Source organism: Eurosta solidaginis, chromosome 4 (genome assembly GCF_040869045.1).
Source record: "Eurosta solidaginis isolate ZX-2024a chromosome 4, ASM4086904v1, whole genome shotgun sequence".
Lineage (NCBI taxonomy): Eukaryota > Metazoa > Arthropoda > Insecta > Diptera > Tephritidae > Eurosta > Eurosta solidaginis.
The window spans coordinates 77185871-77213529 of NC_090322.1; the positions used below are offsets into that span (position 1 = coordinate 77185871).

Sequence of the window (27659 nt, forward strand, 5' to 3'; positions counted from 1 at the left end):
TATCACACCGTATGCCCTGGGTTCAACTCCCGGGCAAAGCAACATCAAAATTTTAGAAATAAGATTTTTCAATTAGAAGAAAATTTGTCTAAGCGGGGTCGCCCCTCGGCAGTGTCTGGCAAGCGCTCCGATTGTATTTCTGCCATGAAAAGCTCTCAGTGAAAACTCATCTGCCTTGCAGATGCCGTTCGGAGTCGGCATAAAACATGTAGGTCCCGTCCGGCCAATTTGTAGGGAAAAATCAAGAGGAGCACGACGCAAATTGGAAGAGAAGCTCGGCCTTAGATCTCTTCTGAGGTTATCGCGCCTTACATTTATTTTTTTTTTTTAGGCTGTTAGTAAATAATCACGCAACAACCAAAAAATTAAGGCGGTGAAACGTCTAGACCTTTGGAGAAATATGCGGACAAGGAAACAGGGAGTATAAAAGCAGCGCAAGCTGAGGAATGACTAATCAGTTTGATTTCAACACGCTGTTGTGAAGTACGTGATATTGAAGTATACTTAATAAAAATCTTTGGAAAATATAATGCCAGACGTGAGACAACTGTTCGCGAAATTACTAGACCTTAGGAGAAATGGGTGAATGAGGAAACCAAGAGTACAAAAGCAGCGCAACCTGAGTAATAACTAATCAGTTTGATTTAAACACGCTATTAGTTGCGAATTGCAGTATAATTGTACAATTCCCAAAGTAATTTAAATAAAGACCAGTTTGCAATACTGAATATTGGAGTGAATTATTCAACAGTTTAGCGATTCCAAAAATAGCAGAAGGTGCATAAATATCAGAAATCCTCAGAATTCGTTACAATATGATAAACCGACTTTGCCAGCTGAAAGAGTTTTGTTTCGGAAATCTAGCCGATTCTAAGAATTTATCTGATGACGATTGGCTATTATTAGGAAATATTGTGAAAGTGTTAGAACTTTCTTTTAATCTCACATTAAAGCTTCAGGAGAGTCAATTACTTTTGGGTGGCTTCTACAAAAATTGGTTGGAAATGCTGCTTCAGCTAAAAAACAACGAATGCACCATCAGCAAAAAATTGTTAAGCTGCGTCGAAAAAAAGGAGAGTCCGTGGCTTCGAAAACTTGCTTTCGCCATTCATTCGGTACCGCGCAAAATATAAGCGAATATAGAATTTCAGATCAAGAGACAATCTATGTCGAAGTGCCAACAACGAAAGCTTGCAAAATGAGAACATATGCTACTGCCATCTCATGGGAAAACTATAGTGCTGAAAATCTTTTGAATGTACTGCGAACTTGGGAATTTAGATTTATGTTTGATGCTGGGGTAGAAAATAAAATTTCGGCGCTTAGCAATATTTTAACCAAAGTCATGGGGTAGAAAATAAAACTTCAGCGCTTAGCAATATTTTAACCAACGTCATGCAGGTACTGACGGAGCCCGCTTTCCAAGGCATCTGGTTCTATGTACCGGATCGACTCGGGATTTTTTCCGACCAAGGGCTGTCATTTTAGTGTAACCCCATTTAACCCCAAGAGGAACCAAATACAACTGGGAAACAGGTGGTATGACCGGGAGTTAACAGTTCTACATTAAAGAAAGCTAGAGCTTTGTAGCTTGCCAGAAGTACTGGAATAAATATAATAAAAAAATAAGCAATTATACAAAATTATTATTAATTATAAGAAGAGATACATGGAAGACAGAGTGCTTAACAATGACGTGAACATGAATCGGATGGGAAGTGTTTAAAAGAGCTAACAGATAAAAAAGAACATATCACTAAAATAGTAATTAATTGTGAATGCATAGAGAAGAAATATGATATAGCTAATGTCCTAAATATCTTCTTTGTACAGAGCATAGTTGATATTAATTTTCCGGTACGGATGAAATATAAGAAAATCAGTCTAATGCAATAGAAACATTGTATTTCGGTGCTAGATTATAAAACGAATATCAATTTAATTTAAAACAAATATGGTGGAGAAAATCTGTTATCTGTAACGGCACGACGCAACATTTTGTTCAGCCTTCGTATATTCGTATCGGTCAGACTTCCACTTCTACTTCTACTGTTAACGCGCTTCCAACATCTATATCTACAACAACAATCACACCTGCAGCAAATAAACAAATGCAATCGTCAAATACGCTATCTAACAATACTACAACAAAAAAGTATCTCTCAACCGCCTCTACATCTAAATCATCTACACATTCAGCGTCACCTGCTATATCCTCACATAAATCTAACACAACGTCTACTTCTACATCTACACCACCAACTAAAAATAATAATAAAAACCCAAAGACGTCTACGTCTACATCTACACCTTCTGCAAAAAACAATAATATTGCAAAATCAACAAATAAATCAGAATCAATTGCAGCTGCGCAATCTACAGTCAAAGTTACTCGTGGTAATGTTATCAACTCTAATTCCACAGTTGTTGCTAACATTACGACAACTAATACTGCGACATCGTTCTCTGCTACTTCCCATTCTCTTGCTCGCTGCTACCGCTGCTAACAACGCAGCTGAGCCGTCCAATAATACTTCGGTACACAAACAAGTAACGTATGCAGTAAAAGAGTTAAATCTTAATTCTCATGCTTTTGTTAGTGGCTAATGGCAATGCTGATTTGGATGTGTTTGTGAAATATAAGTGGATATATTTCTCATATTTTAGGCCGTCAGTTACTGAAGAGAGTATTGCTTAATACATTTCTCTTCACTTTGGCATTGCTTCCTCCAAATTAGCTTGCTTCAAATCGACTAAGAGAGATGTCGATGTCAACTCTCTGGTGCGAGTCTTATTTTAAATTCGTGTGTTTGCATCTGACTACAGCAAACTTTTTAACGCTGCGCTGTGGCCTACCAACGTAATTATTAAACCCTTCCGTTTTTTCCGAAGCCCGGAGAAAATTCTGTAGTGTTGTAGACTTAACTAATTCTCTAAACAATTGTCTTAACGAGCAATTGCTTCTAAATTTGTCAGACAATACCACTTTCTGTATTTATTATCAGAATGTTAGGGGTCTTAATACTAAATTAGTGGATCCTTTCGTACGAAGTTATGACCTCAGTTACGAAGTTCTGATTCTTACTGAGACATGTCTGAAACCATCGGTGTTTAATTCTGAAATTTTATCGCATTCTTATGAAATCTTTAGGAAATATCGTCTAAACAGAGTTGGTGGTGGCGTGTTGATTGCCTTGCATACCAGGTTACCTGCGGAGGAAATGTATTTCGCAGACTCTAATGATGTTGAGTTCCTTTGCGTGAGAGTAATACTGTTTTCGCACAGAAACTTAATGATCTCATTTCACCTTCTAATGAAATCGTAATTTTTTTGCTTTCACACAGAAGTAACTGCTCGATTAGTATGAAGGATGAAATGTCAAGCGAATAAAATGACAATGCTATATGACAGACAATCATGGCGGAACGATACAAGGTGGCAGCATGGTGACATACCTACAAACAAACAAAATTCCATGTACTTGTAAATTCGATGGACAAATGTCAAAATCGTACTACGCCGGTAGTTGATGTATCAAATCAAATAAAAAAGGTTATAATCAGCTGTTCGATGCGGCCACCTTGTATAGTTCCGCCATGCAGACAATGACATTTACTTTGGCAAATGTCATTTTTAAGCACTGAACACACCAAAAACTAAGAATCGGAACGCGGCCAACAGAGTTGCATTGTGCTTTTGACTTCATTAGGCATTCGATTAGCTACTAATGAAATAATTATAGATTCGAATTTTTTAGGGAAGATTGAGCTCAATAAGCGTCTTAATGTAGAAAACTTCCTTTATTATTCAATAAGCCGTCTGTGTGAAAATAGTATAAAACTCTCTTCCATTTACATATATTTTGTAGAATTATATATTCCGCCCAGTCAGATATTTCTATATATATAAAACATAAAACATGACTTCCCTGGTGAGGTTGGTATTTTCTTTGCCTAGGTGTGTTGATTCTGTCATCGTGGCTGGTGATTTTAATTTGCCTTGTGTGTCTTGGAATCTTATTGATGGTTTGTTAGTTCCCACATCATCACGCGATATATTCTATGAATTTCTAAATGCCTTTACAGATATTGGCCTCTATCAGCTGAATAGGATTCATAATGAATTTGGTAAAAGCTTAGACTTAATTTTTTCAGATGACTCGTCGAATTGTTCAGTGAGTCGATGCGATACAATAGTTCTGCCTGAAGATGTATACCATCCGGCTTTGGCTTTATACTTTGATTATCTCATGCACCGGAGCGTAGAACTATTCGGATTGTGTCTTCTGGCCGGTTTCTTTTCAGGAAGGCTAATCGGTCTGTGCTTATTGAGGAGGTTTCCAAAATGTCTTGGCCCGCCTACGATGAAGATGTCGAAAAGTAGTGTACACACTTTAACAATGCTTTGTATGCGATATTTCACAAATGCGTACCTATATCTAACACCCCTTCAGCAATTCCAACTTCTGCTTGGAGCTCTAAAGAACAGGAATATCTTAAAAATCGAAAAACGCGTTCTTTTAAGAGATTCAAATTATCCGGATCAAGAAGTGAATATGCGGCATACTCTATTCTGCGCCACAGGTACAATAGGCTTCAGAGAAGATGTTATGCGGATTACTTAAAAAAGAGTAAGCATAAAATTTCCTCTAATCCAAAGTCGTTTTATTCGTTCGTCAACTCGAAAAGAAAAACCAAGAGGTTTCCAACCGTAATGAAGTTTAACGATCTATGTTCTAATGATGACAATGAAATTGCCAATATGTTTGCCACCTTCTTTAATTCTAATTACTCCACTGCCTATGACTTTACGCCATTGAACTATCCATTCAAACTGTCCTCGCTTAATTCAGCATTTGTTCCGTATATTTATACGGAAGGCGTACTAAGATATCTGGAAAGCCTAAAATTTCCTATTCTAGCGGACCTGATGAAATTTCATCTCTTGTGCTAAAAACGTGTGTTGAATTCCTGTATATACCTCTTATATGTCTTTTTAACGCATCCCTTTAGCAAGGGATATTTCCCAGAAAGTGGATAGCGTCTTTTATAATACCACTTTACTAAAATGGGAATACATCATGTGTTTCAAATTACCGAGGAATAGCAAAGCTTAGTGCAATTCCAAAACTCTTTGAATCGATCGTCACAAAGCAACTAGATCATAGGGTATCCTCAATCATTGACTTGTCTCAACATGGTTTTTGCTCGGGTAAATCTACCGTGACTAACTTGCTTGAGTTCACCACTCATGTGCTTAACGGATTTAAGATTAATAGCGAAATTGATGTAATTCATACTGATTTTAGTAAAGCTTTTGATAAAGTTTCCCATTCACTTCTTCTGTTCAAACTCGATCGTTTTGGCTTCCCGCCTTTGTTTCTATCTTGGATATCGTACTTGATGGATAGAAAACAAACAGTTATATTTAATAACTGTAGGTCAGAAGCTATAAATGTTACTTCTGGTGTTCTTCCTCAAGGCAGTCACCTTGGTCCAGTGCTGTTTCTGCTGTTCATTAACGACCTTCCAAATGTTTTGAAGTACTGCAAGCCGCTAATGTACGCTGACGATGTCAAACTTCTTATGCCTATCCGCTCACCTATGGATAGATCAAATCTACAATCGGATCTGAATAGCCTAGTCGAATGGTGTAGTGTAAAAATAATGTCACTAAACCTGCCGAAGTGCAAGTTCATGTGCTTTAGAAGGAAATCATACCAATCCTACGAGTATATGATTGATGATTACACAATTAACGAAGTCTTTTGTAGACCTTGGGATTACGATGGACCCTAAACTCGACTTTAAATTGCACATAAAAGATTGCGTGAACAGAGCCAAAGGGACTTTGTCAAACGATGGTCTAAAGAATTCGATGATCCATATAGTACTAACACTCTCTTTATATCTTTGGTGCGGCCAATGTTAGAATACGCCTCGATAATCTGGAACCCTCGTTACCAGACGCACTGCGACAAATTAGAGTCGGTTCAAAAGCAATTCCTGATTTTTGCGCCAAGGGACTTACCATGGGACCCCTCAAGGATTCTTCCTCCCTACTCCTGCCGTTTAAAACTTATTCAGCTCCCTACGTTACGGAGTCGTAGGGAGATGGTAGGTGTGTTATTTGTACTAAAATTTATTAGAGGCATGCTAAATAGCCCTTTTCTGCTCGGTAAAATTTTATTTAATGTTCCCTTTAGACCATCTAGACATTTTCAACCGCTTCATATAAGCACATGCAGATCGAATTTTGAAATGCACGAACCTCTTCTGTGTACCAGAGGTCTGCTTTGAGTACTAATAAAATTAGTGCACTTAGTCATGAGCCAAAAAATTGTGTCTAAACGTGTACTTAGTCAAGTGCAGACAAATACTATGAGTGACTAGCATATAAAATAGATAATACATACGAGTGCCCCGCAACACATATAACATATTACATATTTATTATTTATTAACATATATATTCATCCTGACACAACAATTTTGAAAAAATTATTATATAAAAATAAAAAATAAATTTAAGGCGCGATAATCTCCGGAGAGATCTAAGGCCGAACTACACATATGTCCCATACATATATGACATTGTTGAGTTTAAACTGAAATCATAGTCGCTTTAACTCAGTATCATGTTGGTTTCGCGTGTAATACACTGTATACTTCGTTTATTATCGGTTTTTCTTTAGCGCTATATTCAGTTTAGTTTCGTGTACATCGTTGTGTTGCTAGTGTCAGAAGACTGATATGACTATATTCATTTTATTGTACTGTTAGTCATACTGATTCAAATTAGTGTTTTCGTAAAACACAGTTGACTTTCTTGCTCAATAAGACAATTAAGTACTGAACTGCTTCGTGGGTTATGAGCGGTTATTCATTTTACGAAGCATGACTATGTAAATGTGTTTTAGTGGATATAAGTGCTTGATATTCTTTGTTTGTGCACGCACTAATACTAGTTTTTTGTCCACTAAAAACCTTAAAAATTGAATAATTGCAGCTCACTGCTGTGTACTGACTTCAATAAGCACTGCAAAAACATTGATACGTGTGGGTCACTCTACGTAATAAAAAAAAAAAACTGCTGACTACCTTAAATACGCAATGATTTGGGTGGGTGCTTGGAATCACGTCCTTTCCAGCCTCAAACTCTTATCACCAGCTCCAGTATTTTTGGGCGGGTAGCTTGGAATCACGTCCTTTCCAACCTCCCACAAGTTGCAGCCCTACTTGTTGTGTGTCAAATATTCATCAGCTGCTCAAAATCACGTCTTATCACCAGTTCCAGCAACTTTGGGCGGGTGGCTTGGAATCACGTCCTTTCCAACCTCCCACACATTGCAGCCCTTGTTGTTGTAGTAGTGCTTCGCCCCACCTAATAGCTGCGACAGATCACAAATTGCCGCTTCCTAAGGCCGTCGGTTCTATGTACCGGAGCGACTAGGGATTTTCCCGACCAAGGACTGCCATTTCAGTGTAACCCTATTTAATTTGTTGCGTCCCCCCACAAATTGTCATCCTCCCAGCAGTTGCTCGTAGCGGGACTGCTCCATATTCTCTGTACCCGCTGTTACTGTTGTTGTTGTTGTTGTAACAATGTTTCGCCCCACCTAATAGCTGCGACCGATCACAAATTGTCATCAATATCCTCTAACGGGAGTCCAAGGAAACTTGCTGTTTCAGGGGTGAACCATAATGAAAGGGATGTTAGAGGCTTTGGTTCCACATTACAATTAAACAGATGGTTGGTGTCATGTGGGGATACATTGCAATGGGCGCATACAATTTGTATGTCGGGGTTGATTCTGGATATGTAAGAGTTTAACCTGTTACAGTATCCAGAACGAAGTTGAGCCAGAGTGACTCGCGTTTCCCTGGGGGAGTATGCGTTCCTCTTCCGCAAGTTTTGGGTACTATTCCCTGAGTACTGGATTCACCGGGCAATTCCCGTCATAAAGGTCCGACGCCTGTTTGTGGAGCTCACCAAGGACCTGTTTGTGTTTTTTTGCTTCATACGGCTGAGTTCTCAGGTGCCGTATTTCCTCAAAATGCTTACGGAGATGACTCCTTAAGTCCCTAAGCGGTGTTGGCTCACCAATCAAATGTCTGTTGGGATGCCCAGGTTTCTGGATATTCAACAGGAACAGTTTGGTTAGCATCTCACTTCTCTCCCTGATGGGGAGTATTTTCGCCTAATTATGTAGATGGTGTTCTGGGGACATAAGAAGACAGCCCGTGGCGGTCCTGAGCGCAGTATTTTGGCAGGCCTGTAGCTTCTTCCAGTGGGTAGTGTTTAGGCTTGGCGACCATATAGGGGACGCGTAGCACGCAAACGGCTGGCCAATTGCTTTGTATGTGGTAATGAGCGTTTCTTTGTCTTTTCCCCAAGTACTGCCAGCAAGGGATTTGAAGATTTTATTACGGCTGCGTGCTCACCAAAATGTAGATCCTGATCAAATGTCACACCCAAGATTTTGGGCTGTAGGACAGTCGGTAGCGTAGTGCCATCGACGTGGATGTTCAAAATGGTCTACATTTGGGACGTCCAAGTTGTAAATAGGGTCGCGGATGATTTAGACGGTGATAATGCCAGTTTTCGCGAGGCGAAAAACGAAAGAAAGGGAGGTAGCCGCTTATTCTGTTGCAAAGCTCATCGATCTTTGGGCCCGGGCCTGGGGCCATTATTGTGCAGTCATCGGCGTAAGAAACGATAGTAACTCCTTCTGGTGGCGAAGGTAGTTTTGATATGTAAAAATTAAACAAAAGTGGGGATAGGACACCACCCTGAGGCACCCCTTGTTTAATTCTTCTTGGCTTTGATATTTCGTTTCTGAATTGCACCGATGCCTGCCGACCATTCAGATAATTTGCGGTCCACCTTTAAAGATATGGGGGAAGGGTAGACCCTTCCAAGTCTTGCAGTAACGTGCCATGGTTGACCGTATCAAAAGCTTTTGATAGGTCTAGCGCTACGAGTACTGTTCTATGGTGGGGCCTCTGATTTAAACCACAATTAGTTTGGGTGCTAATGGCATTTAGCGCGGTGGTGGTGCTATGGAGTTTTCTAAAGCCATGCTGATGACAGGCTAGCTGGAAATTTGCTTTGAAGTGGGGGAGCAAAATGGCTTCAAGCGTCTTGGCTACTGGCGATAGGAGAGATATCTGGCGATATGACTCTCCGATGTTAGCTGGTTTCCAAGGCTTTAGTAGCGGGACCACCTTGGCCATTTTCAATTTTTCGGGTATGACAAAGGTGGAAAGAGACAGGTTGAAGACATGTGCTAAATATTGGAAACCCTCTTTCCCTAGGCTTTTAAGCATCGGCATGGCTATGCCGTCTGGGCCCACTGCTTTGGATGGTTTAGCATGACCGATGGCATCCTCAACCTCTTTGGCGGTGATGGTAATTGGTGACGCGCTGAACTTATGTTTACGTGCATGTCTGTTGGCCCTCCGTCTATTTTTGTCGACGGTAGAATGGATTATGTATTGTCGGCAGAAAGCGCTCGCGCATTTTTTCGCATTCGACAGCACTTTGTCGCCAAAGGCGATGGAAACTTTGTCATTTTGCCTAGACTGATTCGATAGGGACTTTACGGTGGACCAAAGCTTACCTACACATGCAGAGAGGTTACAACCGCTTAGGTGCTCCTCCCATTTCGCCCGCTTGTGTTCATCCACAAGCAATCTGATGCGTTGATTTATATCCCTTATTTGGGGGTCGCCGGGATCGAGCTGTCTTATATGGTCACGCTCTCTCGCTAAACTTGCGGCCTCTGCCGGGAAGTGGGCCGAATTTCGGGAATTCCACCGGCGGGAATGAAACGAGCCGAGGCGGATTCAATGACCTTGCGGAAAGCACGTATTCGTCCCACTTTCCTTTTTTAAAGTTAATGAAAGTGCGTCTTTCTGCGACGATGAAGTCGGCGGGACACCCGAGCTAAATAAGTATAGGCAGGTGATCGGATGCCAATGTTACCATCGGCTGCAGTTGACGCAGTTTACGAGCTCTACGCTCACGATTGAAATATCCGGGGAACTGTGACAGCTTCCTACCTATCCCTTATAGTTTAACTGCAGAATTCTGAAGTGCATAGGGGGAGACGTCGTCACTCTGGGAGTAAGTGACGGGTGACTACGCCTGGGTTGTGGAAGGCCAGAACGAGATTGCTGTTGTGGCCCTGGGACTAGACGTCCTTGGGTAAGCATTGGGTACCCGGTGTATTTGGGTATGCGGCCTGAAAACATGGCGCAATGAAACCCGTCGGGGGTTGCCGTCGCGGAGACCAGAAAATCTAGGAAAGTGGCACCGTCCATGGCAGGAGCTGCATTGGGCGGATGTCGCAAACGTATATATTCTGTGCTGGCAAACGGTGCCAAGGGAGGTAGGGTGTAAGAGTCTGTTTCCCTGACCTACACAACTGCTGCCGGAAAAGAGGGGAGAAGAAGACGGGGGCAGGGGCTGATGCTCGTCATTGCTCCCGACTCTACTACGGATTGTAAGTATGAGTGGGAGCAGCCGTGTGAGTTGGTGGTGACGTGGGGCGCGAGCTACCGTGGATACTTGTTGTGGTTTGCGGAGCAGCGGGGCTGCTGGAAGGTAGGGGGGGGGGGGGGTCGCTAAGGCGCAGACTACGGGACGTCGCAGGGCGTGAACAGCAAGGAGCCACAAAAGATTTGTAGAAGTTACATGGGCATTTGGTTTTGGGGTCTAGCCCAGAACAACCTGTCCGATGCAACCATCCCTTAGACGAGACACACTGACAAGAGTATGAGCGTCCTAAAAGATTCTTTTCCGGCAGATACAATAAAACCATTTCTCAGGACCGGGGGCAGGAGACGGACTCGGATTGGATTCGATGCCTTCCCGGAGTAAGAGAGTATGGAGCAGTCCTGCTGCAAGGAGCTGCTGGGAGGATGACAATTTGTGGGAAGGACGAAACAAATTAGATGGGGTTACACTGAAATGACAGTCCTTGGTCGGAAAAAATCCCGAGTCGCTCTGGTACATAGAACCGACGGCCTTGGGAAGCGTTGAAAAGTCTTATGCAACAGTTACATCTAAATCGCCCAGCTGCTCCAGCGAGCAATCCGAAGGTAAAAAGTCCATCTTTTGACGGCTCTGTTCCTTTCGAAGTATTCAAGCTTCAATTTGAGAAGACGTCAGCAGTGAACAACTGGCATGCTGAAGATAAAGTTGCTGCACTGTTCTGGCATTGAAAGGGCCTGCAGCTGAAATCTTACAGACAGTTCCAGAGTACGAATGGAACAACTATGAAACATTGATGAGCGCTCTAGAGAGACGTTACGGAAGCGATAATGGGAAACAGATATATCAAATTGAGTTGCAAAATCGTTACCAAAAGGCGAATGAGACTTTGCAGGAGTTTGCGTCGGATATTGAAAGATTGGCTCATCTCGCAAATGCAGACGCACCCGTGGAATACACCGAGAGGGTTAAAATTCAGAGCTTTATAAATGGAATACGGGATGCCGAAACGAAACGAGCTACATATGCGAACCCAAAGCCAACATTTGCTGAAACGGTATCCCATGCACTGACTCAGGAAACAGCGTCACGTGGCGGTGGAAAGGCCAGATTGGGTAGACACAATTTTGGAAGCACTGAAGGGATTACAACAAAAAAATGCCGGAGTTATGAAGTGTTTCAAGTGCGGTAACCCAAGTCACAGTGCAAGTCATGGCAGCACCGGTCATGGTAGTTCCAACTTAACTGGTCGTAAACGCAAAGCTGGAGGAGATAAGCAAAAGCGAGTCAAATGTAAAGATCGAGAACTTGCCCCAGCTATTGAATGCCGTGTGATAACTATCTCGCAAACTGGAAGGAAATCGAGCAGTCTTACCGTCAAAGGAAATGTGGATGGCAAGGAGCGTGTACTGACTGTAGATACGGGCGGATCTCATTCTTTAATCCGATCCGATTTGGTCAACAGGAGAGGGAAGTCATGGTTCTACACAAATTCGTTGTGGCAGAGATCGTTGATGAAGTCATATTAGGAGTGGAATCCTTAGTTGACTATGACATTAGGATCGATATGCAGAGAAGGATTATGCAGTATAAGAACAAGGATGTGCCACTTAACTTCAGTTTTGAGTAAGGGTTCAGCAGTAAGCGAGTGCTGGTGAAAGAGATTCGACAAAAACTACTAAAGTCAAAGGTAAAAGTTGATGGAACGAATGGGCCAAATAAAAAAAAATCAAAGATACCTGCGAGAGAAACACTGGCATTGACAAACCCGAACGGACGCACCAAAACGAAGGAAGGAATGTTCCAGAAAGAATGCGAGGGTAGTTCCAAGCCGGGGCGCACTACTGTTGTGAAACGTTGGAAAGATACTGATTATGCGAAGCCAATCCGTCAAACGCAAGCTCGACGAAGTAGTTCATTGGCCAAACAACAGAGTGTGAAGGAACGGCCCAGGGTAATGAGTAGTAAGATGAAACACAGGTACGACAAGGAAAATAATCCGAAAGGTTTCCGGAAGGGAGATTTGGTACTGCTATACAACCCTCACCGGCGGAAAGGTGTTCCATCCAAATATCGGTACAGTTGGGAAGGTCCGTACAGAGTCGTGAAGAGGATCAGTGATGTCATCTACCGCAAACAAACAATTGGGAAACCACGAAATATAAGGGTGGTTCATTTGGAGAGGCTAGCAGCGGTTAGATCGAGAGATTTGTCTGATCGGGACGAATATTAGCAACACTAAGGGGTACTGTCATCTCTAAGCCGATGCTAAGCAGTGACGTGTATGCACATCAATAATTCAATCATTATGTCTACACATATGTACGTACACGCAGCGGAGAAGCAACGCACAAACACACACGCATGAGCTGTCAGAGAAGCTATAAAAATTGTGCATCTATAGTTATAGCTGAGAAACTTATAGCAGATAACCAACTAGTAGATTCTAGAACAGAACCGCCTAGAAATGTCAACGAGGAAACCAAACACTATAAAAGACAGCAACAGTAGAGGCGCGACAATCAGTTGGATTTAAGACGCTATCTAGCGAGCAATAGCAGCATAATCAGTTTCATTTAAGCAATCCATCTGTCGAGCAGTAGCAGTGTTATTTTAATAAAAGCCATTTTGCATTATTGAATAGTGGTGTTATTTATCCAACAGCTTAGTGATTCGAACCTTAGCAGAAGATTGCAAATAAGGGGAATTGCAGTAAATTCGTTACAATATGTAATACCACGAACAGTATTGCTGCCATGATTCCAAGGGATTTTGATTTCGCCCTGCAGAACTTTTTCATTTTCTTCTACTTAATATGATAGGTGTTTCATAGTTATATTTTGCGTCAAAAAACCAATCCAATCACCATTTTTCATCCCTTTTTTTCGTATTTGGTATAGAATTATGGCATTTTTCTCATTTTTCGAAATTTTTGATATCGAAAAAATGGGCGTGGCCATAGTCGGATTTCGCCCATTTTTAATACCAAGATAAAGTGAGTTCAGATAAGTACGTGAACTAAGTTTAGTAAAGATATATCGATTTTTGCTCAAGTTATCATGTTAACGGCCGAGCGGAAGGACAGACGGTCGACTGTGTATAAAAACTGGGCGTGGCTTCAACCAATTTCGCCCATTTGCACAGAAAACAGTTTTCGTCATAGAAGCTATGCCCTTGCCAAATTTCACAAGGATTGGTAAATTTTTGTTCGACTTAAGAGCGGAGCCACGCCCATTTTGAAATTTGCTTTTATTTTTGTATTTTGTTGCACCATATCATTACTGGCGTTGTATGTTGACATAATTTACTTATATACTGTAAAGATATCCCATTTTTATTAAAATTTTACTTTAAAACATTTTTTTTTTAAAGAGTGGGCGTGTTCGTCATCCTATTTTGCTAATTCTTATTTAGAACACATATAGTAATAGGAGTAACGTCCCTGCCAAATTCCATCATGATATCTTCAACGACTGCCAGATTACAGCTTGCAAAACTTTTAAATTACCTTCTTTTAAAAGTGGGCGGTGCCACGCCCATTGCCCAAAATTTTTCTAATTTTCTATTCTGCGTTATAAGATCAACCCACCTACCAAGTTTCATCGCTTTATCCGTCTTTGGTAATTAATTATCGCACATTTCGGTTTTTCGAAATATTCAATATTGAAAAAACGGGCGTGGTTATAGTCCGATTTCGTTCATTTTAAATTGCGATCTGAGATGAGGGCCCAGGAACTTATTTACCAAATTTCATCAAGATACCTCAAAATTTACTCAAGTTATGGTGTTTACGGACGGACGGACGGACATGGCTAAATGAATTTCTTTTTTCGCCCAGATCATTTTGTTATATAGAAGTCTATATCTATTTCGATTAGTTTATGCCGTTACAGGGTACCGTTATGCGAACAAAATTAATATACTCTGTGAGCTCTGCTCAGCTGAGTATAAAAATACATAATATATACATTTCATATTTAACTTTCGACGTTTACTACGTTACCTAGACTGAGAGAAGTGCGATATTTTAAATTGTAGAATATTGAGTGTCGTTTTCATCAAATTGAGTTTTCTACTGTGAAATTTTTTTGGATTGAGTTGGCAGCTTTTACAGAATTGTCGACGATATATTGGCATTGCAAGTGGTCGCAATCAGATTATAACCACGCCCACTTTCAAAAATTTCGAAAAATGGAAAAAAGACCATTGTATTAACAAATACTGATGAAGTGGGGCACTTGGGAAGTGATTTAACTCTATGCCGCAAAATAGAAATTTAGTACAATATTGTAAAATGGGCAAGGCTCCGCCCACATATATTAGAAGAAAATTTTGGTTTTATAAGCCGTAAATCAAAAACCTTTGTTATAATTTTGCAAATGAGCAAAATCGGTTGAGAACCACGCCTAAATTTAAAAAAACGTTGCTTAAAACTTTATCTTAACATAATTAACTATATACTTACGTAACTACAAGTAGACTTATGGTAGAGTAAAGAATGGACGTTTAAAAAAAATTGTTAATCAAATGTCTAAAAGTTTATCCAAAATCAACCAATTTTAATTTCGCAAAAACCTAGTTTTTATGACAGCAACTGTTGTATAGCCTCTTGCAAAACTTGCTATTTTGATAAGGCAGGGTAGTTTATTTCAGCTTACATATCCTTTAATGTTCGAGACGTTTCTCTTTAAATCTATCACTAATATATTTGGGACTTTTCACGTCATGTCTGCCCACTCGAAAAACTTGATATCTACAAAATCCACTAAGCTTGGTGAACAAGTTGTCATTTTACCTGTGACCGAAATATGAACGGGGTGCTATGGTACAGGTTGTCGGAAGTTGGCTTTTTTCCTTGTGCTTTTTTTCAATAAATATTTTAGCTCTTAAAATTTCCAACTTTCCAAAAAATATGTGATACATTTTTGCAACTTCTAAAAATTTAAAATTTTTACATTACGGAGCGGTTTCGATTTATTTTGGTGTTGCTAAAAAATAAAGCCCAATTATTTCCCTACAAAATATATATGGGTCACTTTGTGTGACAATGCCAATTTTAATGCATTTTTTCGCTTTGCAGGTTTTAGGTTCCATCGCTGTACAGTACAGTTTCAAAACCCTAAACGTTATACAAATTTATGTTTAACCACAAGGCGGCCTGCACTTTTTTGTAGCTAAGTAAATGCTCTTTATTTTAAGCATTTTTAAGAAATCAAATTCGGTTCGTATTGCAAAATATTGAAAAAGAAAAAAGTTAAATTTTTTTAAAAATTTAATAATGTTGTACGAGCAAGGAGCTTTTTCCTTTGCTATTGAATTGCAAAAAATGGTATGAGAAATTTGTGGGGGTGTATATGCGAAACTATTATAATTCCAATTAATAACGGGACCGAACCGCTTAATGCCATAGACATATGGATTTGCAACTCTTTGTTTCGAGAGAGCGCTGTCAAAATGCACATTTTTGTCAATGATGCCAATCCAAACAAAAATGAATAGATCTGGATATGTGGATTTTTGACATACATTTCGGCGGTTATAGTTTCAATAATTTAATAAAATGATAGTAGTAAAACATTTATTTCTTTATACTTATTTTACCACTAGTTAGAGTTAAATATAAACAAATCTAAGTAAAATTTACATTTTGATTAAATTAATTAGTCAAATTTTGTAACTCATTTAACTCACAGAGAAAACCATATATTCTTTTGAAATTTTAGTAAATCGGACCTATGATATAATAGTTAACATCATTTAATGGATAGGGCTTATCCTAGATGTCTGACGTTCCAGGTTCTGTGATCAAAATGGACTGGGACTTCGGGACTTCATATTTACAAAACCTGTTTTTAGTGATAACTTTCGAATGGGAAATAATATTTACCCTCCGCCTTCGAACTAATAATATTTACCGTAAAACAAGTATTTTTATCCTTTTTCCCATAATTTTTGAACGCTTTCTACAGTTGTAGGTCAAACTAAAGTTTACCGAAATTTTTGGCCCGTTTTTCGTTTTAGCTGGCACATTTTTTGTTCCGGCACCCGCTTCAGCTGGCGCGAGGGATTTATCTGTGATTGTTGCCAGCACAAATTTGAGATAAATCCCTGGTAAGAGCGCAAAAAATGAGAGAGTTTCGTATCAAGTCATCTTTGCTTAATGTGAGCGACAATGTTACAATAATTTATTTAGACAATTTAAATTCTGTACGAAGCATGAAAAGTAAAGAAGAGAGTGAGTGCAAATATAAGTATGATTGCGAATGTGTGTGTGTATGTATATTCATGTTTACAATTAGTAGCTAGTGTTCTGTTGTACGTATGTAACTAATTATGTTTTGAATATTATTTGAGTAGCAATGTTCAATGTCCACTTTCAAGAAACCGGCAGTATAGTAATTTTATGTATAGGACCGCAGCAGGTACCATTGGCAGTGCGAAGGCGCACCACTCGAACGTGACCGTCACGTCCTTGGACTCTACACGGCCAAGCCTCCAACGCTGTGGTGGTAGATTGTCGTCATGAATAACTACAGTTCCTTCCATGACATTGGGCACGGAAGTTGCCACTTTACACGGGAGCGTAGTTCATTAATATAATCTGATGATCACCGGCGCCAAAGGGGTCGCTTAATAGAAGTGATCATATCGTACCGATCTAAATTTGAAAAATTTCTATCTTCGAGAGATCGCTCGGGTAAGACACGTAGAGAAGAACCAACCAGAAAGTGTGCTGGAGTTAGTGCGCCAAAGTCGTTGGGATCTGATGACATCGGGCAAAGTGGGCGATATTTGAGAATAGCTTCCACGGCAACCGTGCTCAGTTCTTCAAAGATCAATCTTATGTTTGCTAAACTTCGATTTAGATGTCCCTTTGCGCTTTTCACCGCAGCTTCCCAAAGACCGCCAAAGTGAGGTGCCCTGGGAGGAATAAAATGAAAATTAATAAATTCCGACGAACAAAATTTATAAATTTCTTTTTATGTATTAGTTTCAAACAGAAATTGTTTTAGTTCATTTAATTGGTTGGACGCCCCGACAAAATTTATAGCGTTATCGCAAAATATGTCGCATGGTAGTTTTCTGCGACCACCCATGCGCTTCAGAGCGTATAGAAATAAATTCGTTGAGAAATCCGATACAACTTCGATATGTACTGATTTTGTGACGAGGCAAACAAAGACGGACAAGTAAGATTTTATAAGAGCCTTGCCTCGAATCCTCAAGTAAGTATTTATTGGTCCACAGAAGTCAACTCCACAACGTTCAAAAGGACGAACGGGAGTGAGACGTGTGGCCGGCAGTGGTCCCATGACTTGTTGAGCTAGAACTGGTTTATAGCGCACGCAGTGTACGCAAGACCGAACGATACGACGAGCCAAGTCTCTGGCATTGATGATCCAATATTCTAGACGTATCAGGGCAACCAATGCTTTAGGGCCGGCGTGATAATTTCGAATATGTAAATGACGAATGTAGTTATGTACAAATGCGAATTACTGGGTAGCAAAATAGGATGTTTCTGAGAGTCTGGTAAATCTGCATAGTCCAATCGCCCACCAACTTAGATGAGTTCGAACCCAGTGGTGTTATCTATAAAGGGAGTGAGATGTTTTAAATTGGATTAACCAGGCAACGAGGCGTAAACAATGGGAATAGGAACTTATGCCATTAATGATTTCGATGATTTAATTTGTTTCCTTGACTATTGTTAAAGCCGTCTTGCGTTTCGCAGTATTGATAACGTCCTTGTCGAGTTCGACTGCAGTCTTACTGTTCAGCCACTTGGTTTGATCTTTCAACAGGAAAGCGGGACCGGAGAACCAAATGGACGCCTTGAGTTCCGATGTGGGGCAACCACGTGATACAAGGTCTGCTAGGTTGTCCTTCGTTGGAACATGTTTCCAATGCACGCCTGTTGTTAGTTCCTGTATGTCGGAGAAGAAGATGAGCACCGCAAAGCTCAAGTTTGGGAAGCGACTGTTGTCAGTAACTGCACTGATACATGACTGTGACAATCTTCAGTACGTACATATACCGAGCAGCCATATGCACGTATTGATGCGTCGCAAAATCCATGCATTTGTGTAATTTTTGTATTGGGTTGCAAGCAGTAGCGAGGAACGGTGAGTGACGAGATTGAGCTTAACGACTCCAAGCAGTTAGTCCAAACCTGATGGACATGGTGAGGTACAGACTCATCCCAGTCGAGCTTTAATAGCCAAAGCTCTTGCAAAATTATTTTAGCTGTAATTACCAGAGGTGATAACAAGCCAATTGGATCATATAAAGATGATGCGATAGACAATATGGTTCGCGTCGTCACAGATTGTTTTCCTTTTTGGGCTGGAATGAAAACGAAAACGTATCGCTTCGCTGATGCCATGTTACTCCTAATGTACTGGTTACAAAATCGTCAGTTCTGTTAAGCTCCTTTGAGGCTGAACCTTCCATGAAGTCGGAATGATTTGAATGGCACTTTGATAATGTAAATTGCCCACGTTGTAGTACTGCGATGACTTGAGATTTCAGTATATGCAAAGCGTCTGCATCGTCTGCGCCACACAAAAAATCGTCGAAAATCATGATTTTACTGCCGAAGCGCCGATTGAAAGATCATCCATGCATTGATGCCAAGTAGTGTAGACTGTGCCATATGTGACCGTATTGAGCTGATACGTCTGAAGATGTAGGTCAGGAGGAGCTCGCTAAAGAATGTATTGATACTTACAATCATTTTTGTTCACTGCTACTTGCTTGTACATTTTGGTGACATCTGCAGGGATAGCGTAACGATATAAGCGGAAACGAAGTAATAGAATATATAGGTCTTGTTGGATGGTTGGCCCTACCAACAAAATGTCGGTCAATGATGTTTGTGATGATGTGCGACAGGAGGCGTCAAATACGACTCCAAGCTTCGTAGAGGTGCTGTTGGGTTTAAACTCGCAATGATGTGGTATTTAGTAATGCGGCTCGTCAACCCAGGGCTGTTCTACGACAGACACATGACCAAAATTTTCGTATTCTTCCATGAAAGCCAAGTATTGTGAACGAATTTCGAGCGAATGTAGAAGACGTTTCTCAAGGGCGAGGAATCTTCGACGAGCGATATCGAAGGAATAATCTCCAAGGCAAATGGGATCTGATTTGAAGGGTAAGGTAACGACCACGCGACCAGTACTATCTTGATATGTCGTTTTTACGAAGTGATTCTCGCAAATATGGTGATCTGGCTGAATCGGTTTTGATGGTACGTCGACTGTTTCCAACTACCAAAGGCGTTGTAGGCTCTCGTCTATCGAACCTTCACTCGACACCATGCAAGATCGTGTCGCCACATCACACTCACCACGGTATCTACCGGAAGTGACCCACCCTAATAACGTTTTCTGAAGTGTAGGTAGATTTGGACCAAGGCGAATTTGGCCTAAAGCGAGCACTCCGAAGAATGCCTCTGCTCCAAGTAGCAGATCGATTCGACGTGTTTTGAAGAAAGTCTCGTCTGCCAATTTCGTGTTTGCTGGTAAATTCCATGTAGAGGTATCGATTTCCGTATCAGGTTGGTATGCGATATGCGACGTGATTCCGAACTGAAATGAGAGTTGAAAATCCGACGTGTGCGATTTTATAGTTGTAGTGGTACGAGACTTCAGATTGGTAAGTGATTCACCGATACTGCGAAGTCCGACGTTATGCTTTTCGCGTCGAAGGCGCAGTTTTTGCGCAAAGTCGTCTGTAATGAAGTTGACCTGCGAACAAGAGTCAAGTAGAGCTCTTCCCAGTTTGTACGCCCCTGTGGCGTCTTTGACTAGGACCATAGCTGTAGCCAGAATAACTTGTCCACAATCTGAGTCCTCCATATGCGAATGGGTTGCAGCTTGTTGATTTTACGATTGGGATTTGTTAGATGAATTCGGTGTGAACGAAGGGGTTTGCCAATAAGTTTGGGGAGCTTGCGAAGCATTTGATGAAGACACTGGCGATTGAGACGTACCTAAAACCTGCTGACGAATGTTGAGTGTCCGTACTCTGCGAATTGTTTACGTGATGTAGTAGCGTGTGTGGCACCGATGCTTTGCAGAGGTCGTACTTCTTCGAGATGTCAAAACGTTGATTGGTAGTATTTTCCTTAAACTGAGGACAACTAGTTAGCTTGTGTTTGACGCTAGAGCAGAGCACACACTTGGAATTCGTTACTGCGAAAGACGATTGTTGATTATGATTGTTTGCTCTAATAGATTATCCAGAATCAGGTTTTCTTTTTTCGCACGACTCCGATGAGTGTAAAAACTGGCAATGGCGTTGGTGCGTCGTGGGGTGCGCACGTATTTTTCTTCGCTCCGTATTAAAATTAAAAAATTAAAAATAAAGTAAATATGAAGTGCTCGGTTTGTGTACAAAAAATCGATAGAAACAATCTTTCAAAGGTTACTTGTGCTGACTGCGCTAGCTCTTTTCATTATTCTTGTGCGAATGTTAAAAAAGACGACATTGAATATATGAATGCTGAAAACATAAAATTCAGATGCGACAAGTGCAATGCTCTTCAGCGCAAATCACTTCAAAATCAGCCTTTGTCATTTCCAACAACAAAAGATGCTCAGCAACAGCAGAATGCAGAACTTTGCTTACGGAACCAAATGCAGCAAAAACAGCATGTAACAAAGTCACAACAACAACAAAGCAATGAAGAGCCGAACGAAGCGAGTGCAAGCAAAGCACAATTTTGCGCCAAAACAATTACACTTCAGCTCCTTTATGAAGAAATAATTGCTTTAAAAAAATAAACACCGATTACCTGTCAACGATAAATGAAATGAAAGAAGAAAATGCAAAGCTAAAAATAAAAGTGAACACTCTGGAGAGTAGACTCAACTGGAGAGAGCAAAAGCAACTGGAGAACGACATTGAGTTAGTTGGTGTACCTAACGTGGATAAGAGTGTGTGCAAAGAATATTTAGAGAAGCTCTTAATATCACTGTCTCAGCAGAAGATATTAGTAAGTGTTATGTAAAGCTCATTAAAAAATCAAACACTTTTGACAATATTATTTGTGCCAAACTCTCTTCGTTTGATGTTAAGAAGAAGATCATGCAGAGTAAAAAAACATGTAAAGGGAAGTTAAATGCGTCTGTTTTTGGTGGCGATAAAAAACAAAACATCTACATAAATGATCGCCTTACCAAATATACTAGGGAATTGTTTATGTCAGCAAAACAAGTAAAAGCAGAGGAAAGATTCAAAGTACCTATGGATTCGAAATTCCACTATACTTCTAAAAAAGGTTGATAATGGTGATGTCTATGTTATAAGGTCTTTTGAGGATCTCAACAAAATAAAAAACTAAATATATTTGTTGCCTGTTAGCCTTATGTTTAATAACTTAAATAATAATATTGATCTTATAGCTGAAGAGCCCCCCATAACAACCATTAGAAGTATTTCTGATTTGAATACTCATTCGAATTCTTATCAATTTAAATCTGTTTATGCTGTACATCAAAATATACGTAGTTTGCGTCGTAATTTCGATCTATTGGCAACAAATCTTGATGCTTTCCTGAACCTACCTAGCTTTATTTTTGTATCAGAAATCTGGATATATTCTTTTGAGATTGATGAATATAATTTACCTAATTATAAATTCTATGCAAGTGCTAATGATTCGTATCCAGCTGGCGGTGTAGGGGTTTTTGTTCATGATTCGTTTGACTGTAGCAAAATTGAACGACTTAGTCTCACTAGTGCTGACGCTATAAAGGTTTCGTGATGCATTTGCAAAATAAACTTTGTATTTGTCTGTATTTATAGACTTCACTCGCAACCTGCTCAATTATTTATCGATGAGTTCAATTCATTATTAAGTAGTGTATCAACGACGAATCTTGTAATTTTGGGCGATTTTAATTTGGATCTATTAAGTACAACCCCTGTACTTAATAATTATAACATGGTATTGTCAGATCATGGGTTATATTCACTTATAAACGAAGCTACTAGACCAGTGGCAGGTATGTGTCTTGATCACGTACTGTGCCGCTTCTTTGGTTCTTCTTGGTCTGCCTGTTCCGCTATTAACTCGGACCTGGGTATCACGGATCACTGTATGAGTGGTATTCTCTTTAAAAACACAATGGTTGAGAAAGACGTTAGAAAAAGAAATAGGCATGTTGTGGAAAAAATTAATTTTGATCAACTAAATATTGAACTTCGCTTAAATATTTGGAGCAATGTATACGCCGAAGAAAATGTATCAAGGGCATACGGCTTGTTTTTAGATAATTTAATGCAATGCATTAACTCCTCAACATACTGCGTTAACAAAAAAGCATCAGAAATCAGACTCAAACCGTGGATAAATAAATGCCTTTTGAATAGAATTAGGTTGAAAAATAAATTTTAAAAAAAGTGCAACAAACATCCATATGACACCAATTTGAATACTCGTTTTAAGCAAATATGCAAACGAATCAATGGAGAAATTCGTAAATGTCGGGACGGTTATTATAATAACTTAGTCAATAAATCCAAAGGTAATCCAAAAGAAGAGTGGAAAGTAATAAATAGGATTATTGATAAAAACACAAAAAGACAAGATTCTCATTTTGTTTTACAAAAAGAAGGCGCTGATATTTCTGTTCCCATAGAAATAGCTAATGATTTTAATGAATACTTTACTTCAATTATGAAGTCAAACTTTCCGCCAAATGTGACACCCCCTTGCGATTGTTGCTCTGATTTTGAAGTAGCTAAAGATTCTTTCAGAAGCAACAGCTTCTTTTTTGAGCCAATCTCAGGATCGGAAATTTTAACTGCAATCAAATCTTTGAAAAATAGTAATTCTTCCGGTCATGATGGAATCTCTAACGTTATGTTAAAGAAAATCTCATACAATATTGTTGATGTTTTAAAACATATCTTTAACTTGAGTGTTACAACTGGGATTTTCCCAGAACAATTAAAATTAGTAATTGTAATACCGATTCTCAAAAAAGGTAATAAAAAAGATATGGCTAACTATAGGCCGATTTCACTTTTGTCATCAATTACTAAAATTTTTGAAAAAATTGTAAAAGTAAGGATGTTATCCTACTTTGAAAAAATAAAATTTCTTAGTCCTTTGCAATTTGGTTTCAGGGATGGTCTTTCTACGGAAGATGCTCTTTTGGACTTCTGTTCAACTATATACAAGGGTATTGATTCAAAAAAAGATTGTGCTGGGCTTTTTGTGGACATTACAAAAGCATTCGATATGGTTGATCATGGCCGTCTTTTAAATAAGCTTTATAATTTGGGAATTCGTGGCTTGTTATACAATTGGTTTGTTTCTTATTTAGGAAATCGAACCCAAAGAGTGAAAATAGGCAACACTCTTAGTGAGACCAAAGTCATAAACTCGGGTGTACCACAAGGATCGGTTCTGGGTCCCATATTATTCCTTATCTATGTGAACTCACTATTTATTCAACCTTTTAAGGGCAAAGTCGAAGCATTTGCGGATGACCTAGGAATTGCATATAACTCAACGGATCCTTTAAATTTGATAGCGGATCTGAACCACGATATACACATACTTCGGTCATGGTTTGCGGAACATTAACTGGTTGTCAGCAATAAAACCAAATTAATGTGCTTTAGTCCAAAACTTCAAGAAGCACAAGATCTTAATATAACTTTTCACAGTGCAATATGCAAACGTAATATCCTATATAGTAACAAGTGCTCCAACCATCGTTATGAGTATTCTTTTCAAAATAATACAGCATATGACTCTAACTGCTTTGAAATTGAAAAAGTGAATAGCTTCAAATACCTAGGAATCACAATTGACCGTAATCTATACTGGAATGAGCAAATCGCAACTGTAAGAAAATACTTACTTTCAACCAATCGTATACTTTACCGTCTCAGAAAATACGTTCCAAACCATACACTGAAAACAGTTTATTATAGTATATTTCATTCAAAATTAGAATATGGAATAAGTTGCTGGGGTGGTGCTCACTCCAATAAAATAAATCAATTAACTGTACTGCAAAAATGTGCAGTAAGAAAAATTTTTAATTGTCCACGTCGGACTCACTCCTTTGACTTATTTAGAAGATCAAATATATTCCCAGTTCGGCATTTGTTCTATTACAAATTTTTTAAAAAATTTTACATGAGAGGTGGCTATTTGCAAAATCCAACACGAGGAATGTACAGCCTGCGTAGTAACCATAGCACACTTGTTTCTTTGCCAGTTTTTCGAACAACATTGTTTAGAAATTCCTACACTGTCTTATCCTGCAAACTTTTTAATTCCCTTCCAGAAAACATACGAGACATTAGATCCAGATCTGTGTTTTTAAAAAAAATAAAAACTTGGCTTCTTGAGTTTGATACCAACCAGATAAAAATTTTGATGCACTACGTTGTATAATATAGTCTTTACTTTTATATAAGCATTGTATAATTTTGAATTTTCTTTTTGCAGTTTTCTTATGAGGAATTCTGTAAACTTAGCTTTTGTATTCTTTCTTCAAATTGTTTCATGACTTAATTTAGTCAATTTATTTTTGAAATACCTTATTCTCATTTTAAATAAATTTTTTTATATATATCTTGTATTCTTTTTTTGTTCACCCCACTACTACTATTTATACAATGGAATTTGTTAAAACATGATGTGACATACAACACTATTTTTATTATATAAAATAAAGATGTCACTAACTATTCTCTAAGTAATGATATTGTAGACATGTAAAATTAAGCTATCGAATATGTACATACGCCTATGAGAATAATGAAATAAATAATAATCTAATCTAATCTAAAACCTGGGTACATTGGTACCATGTCGGAAGTGATTTATAATCGAGAGACTCATTCCACTTTTTACGTGATTGCTGGTCACATTTGCTTATAACGATATAAATGGCTGACGCCTTATCTAATAAACTACGAAGTTGTTGAGGGTTTGGTTTTTCGACGGATTATAATGCGTATGTGGCGTACCCACATCATTTAATTTTGATTTATCAACTATACTATTATTTGAATTGTAATAACAAAACATTTTGTATTTATAACTTGCATTCTACAACACTCAATACGGCAATAATTTCATTAGCGTTTACCTGCACTTAGTTTTGACATTTTGCCATTACATTGTTCGCTAATTACTCTTTGCATTGTTTTTGTAAATTTTTATTATTCGATTCGGCCAATGAATTACCGGCACGCGCCTTTAAAGCAAAAACTTTTATTTCATCTGAATTTTTTAGTACAATCTTTACTCAATAAATATTAGTAACTTTAAAATATCAAGTTTTACTAAATTTTGTACGAATATCGCATTTTTTACTTGGGTGCCTGCGACGGCCTTATTGTAGCGGAGCAACGTAACCTCACTAATTAGGTGCACTTGGAAACCGCCGGCAATTCCTCATTTGGATATTTCCCTCAACATGCCATTAAACGACAGCATGCAAGTTGGTGGCAGCGGTGGGGATAGTAACAATCTTACCGAAAATTTTAGCACAGTGCCACGTATTCCCTTGCCGCACATGAATGAAGACAACATCGAAGCCTACTGGTTGGCAAGCCCATTGGTTGGCAAAGCGGTTACGTGGATGCTGTGCCCACACATACAGACATTTCTAACCTCAAAAGTATAATTGCTGAGTTAGCTCGAAGTGTTGAAAAGCATGTGATCTTGAAGGATCGTCGCCATCGTTCACGATCGACTTCACGAACGAAGAAAGTGCGACTCAACAATCAACAAGCCTCTTCAGAAAACTTTTGTTGGTACTACCGAACATTTTCAGGCAAAGCAACGAAGTGCCGTCAACCATGCACTATCGATAAAAAGCCGACAAATCAATGAGGTTGCTCCGCTGTAGCGTTTTCAGGTCCCGCAAACAACCTGAAATCGCCAACAACTACCGGCTCCGTATTTTTGACCCATTATCCAAAATTGAATTTGGGACGTCCATGTTGTAAATAAGGTCGCGGCTGATTTAGTCGGTGATAATATCAGGTTTCGCGAGGCGAAAAAACTGGAGAGATCAGGGAGGTAGCCGTTTAATCTGTTTCAAAGCTCATCGATCTGTGGGCCGGGCCTGTGGCCATTATTGTGCAGTCATCGGCGTAAGAAACGATAGTAACTACTTCCGGTGGCGAAGGTAGTTTTGATATGTAAAAGTTAAACAAAAGTGGGGATAGGACACCACCCTGTGGCACCCCTTGTTTAATTCTTCTTGGCTTTGATGTTTCGTTTCTGAATTGCACCGATGACTGCCGACCACCCAGATAATTTGCGGTCCACCTTTTAAGACATGGGGGAAGGGTAGACCCTTCCAAGTCTTGCAGTAACGTGCCATGGTTGACCGTATCAAATGCTTTTGATAGGTCTAGCGCTACGACTACTGTTCTATGGTAGGGCTTCTGATTTAAACCACAATTTATCTGGGTGCTAATGACATTTAGCGTGGGCGATATGACTCTCCTATGTTAGCTGGTTTCCCAGGCTTTAGTAGCGGGAGCACCTTGGCCATTTACCATTTTCCGGGTATGACAAAGGTGGAAAGAGACAGGTTGAAGACATGTGCTAAATATTTGAAACCCTCTTTCCCTAGGCTTTTAAGCATCGGCACGGCTATGCCGTCTGGGCCCACTGCTTTGGACGTTTAGCATGACCGATGGCATCCTCAACCTCTTTGGCGGTGATGGTAGTTGTTGACGCGCTGAACTTATGTTTATGTGCGTATCTGTTGGCCCTCCGTCTATTTTTGTCGACCGTAGAATGCGTTATATATTGTCGGCAGAAAGCGCTCGCGCATTTTTTCGCATCCGACAGCACATTGTCGCCAAATGCGATGGAAACTTTGTCATTGTGCCTAGACGGATTCGATAGTGACTTTACAGTGGACCAAAGTTTACCTACACCGGCAGAGAGGTTACAACCGCTTAGGCGCTCTTCCCATTTCGCCCGCTTGTGTTCATCCACATCAAGCAATCTGATGCGTTGGTTTATAAACCTTATTTGGGGGTCGCCGGGATCGAGCTGTCTTATAAGGTCACGTTCTCTCGCTAAACTTGCGGCCTCTGCCGGGAAGTGGGGCCGAATTTCGGGAATTCTACCGGCGGGAATTAAACGAGCCGAGGCGGATTC

The 27659-nt window shown here is 39.7% G+C and overlaps 1 protein-coding gene across 3 annotated transcripts in view; it reads right to left on the reverse strand.

Annotated features, from left to right (window-relative positions):
* cactin (cactin, spliceosome C complex subunit) overlaps window positions 1-25094 on the reverse strand; it is a 282033-nt gene extending 256939 nt beyond the window's left edge. For all 3 annotated transcript variants that reach the window (XR_010952672.1, XM_067782147.1, XM_067782146.1), the window contains exon 1: window positions 25069-25094. Coding sequence is in view for 2 of the 3 variants with exons in the window: in XM_067782147.1 (XP_067638248.1) it covers window positions 25069-25079 (11 nt within the window). In the remaining variant the exon portion in view is untranslated. The remainder of the gene's footprint in view (window positions 1-25068) is intronic.
* Window positions 25095-27659: the final 2565 nt, after the last annotated feature.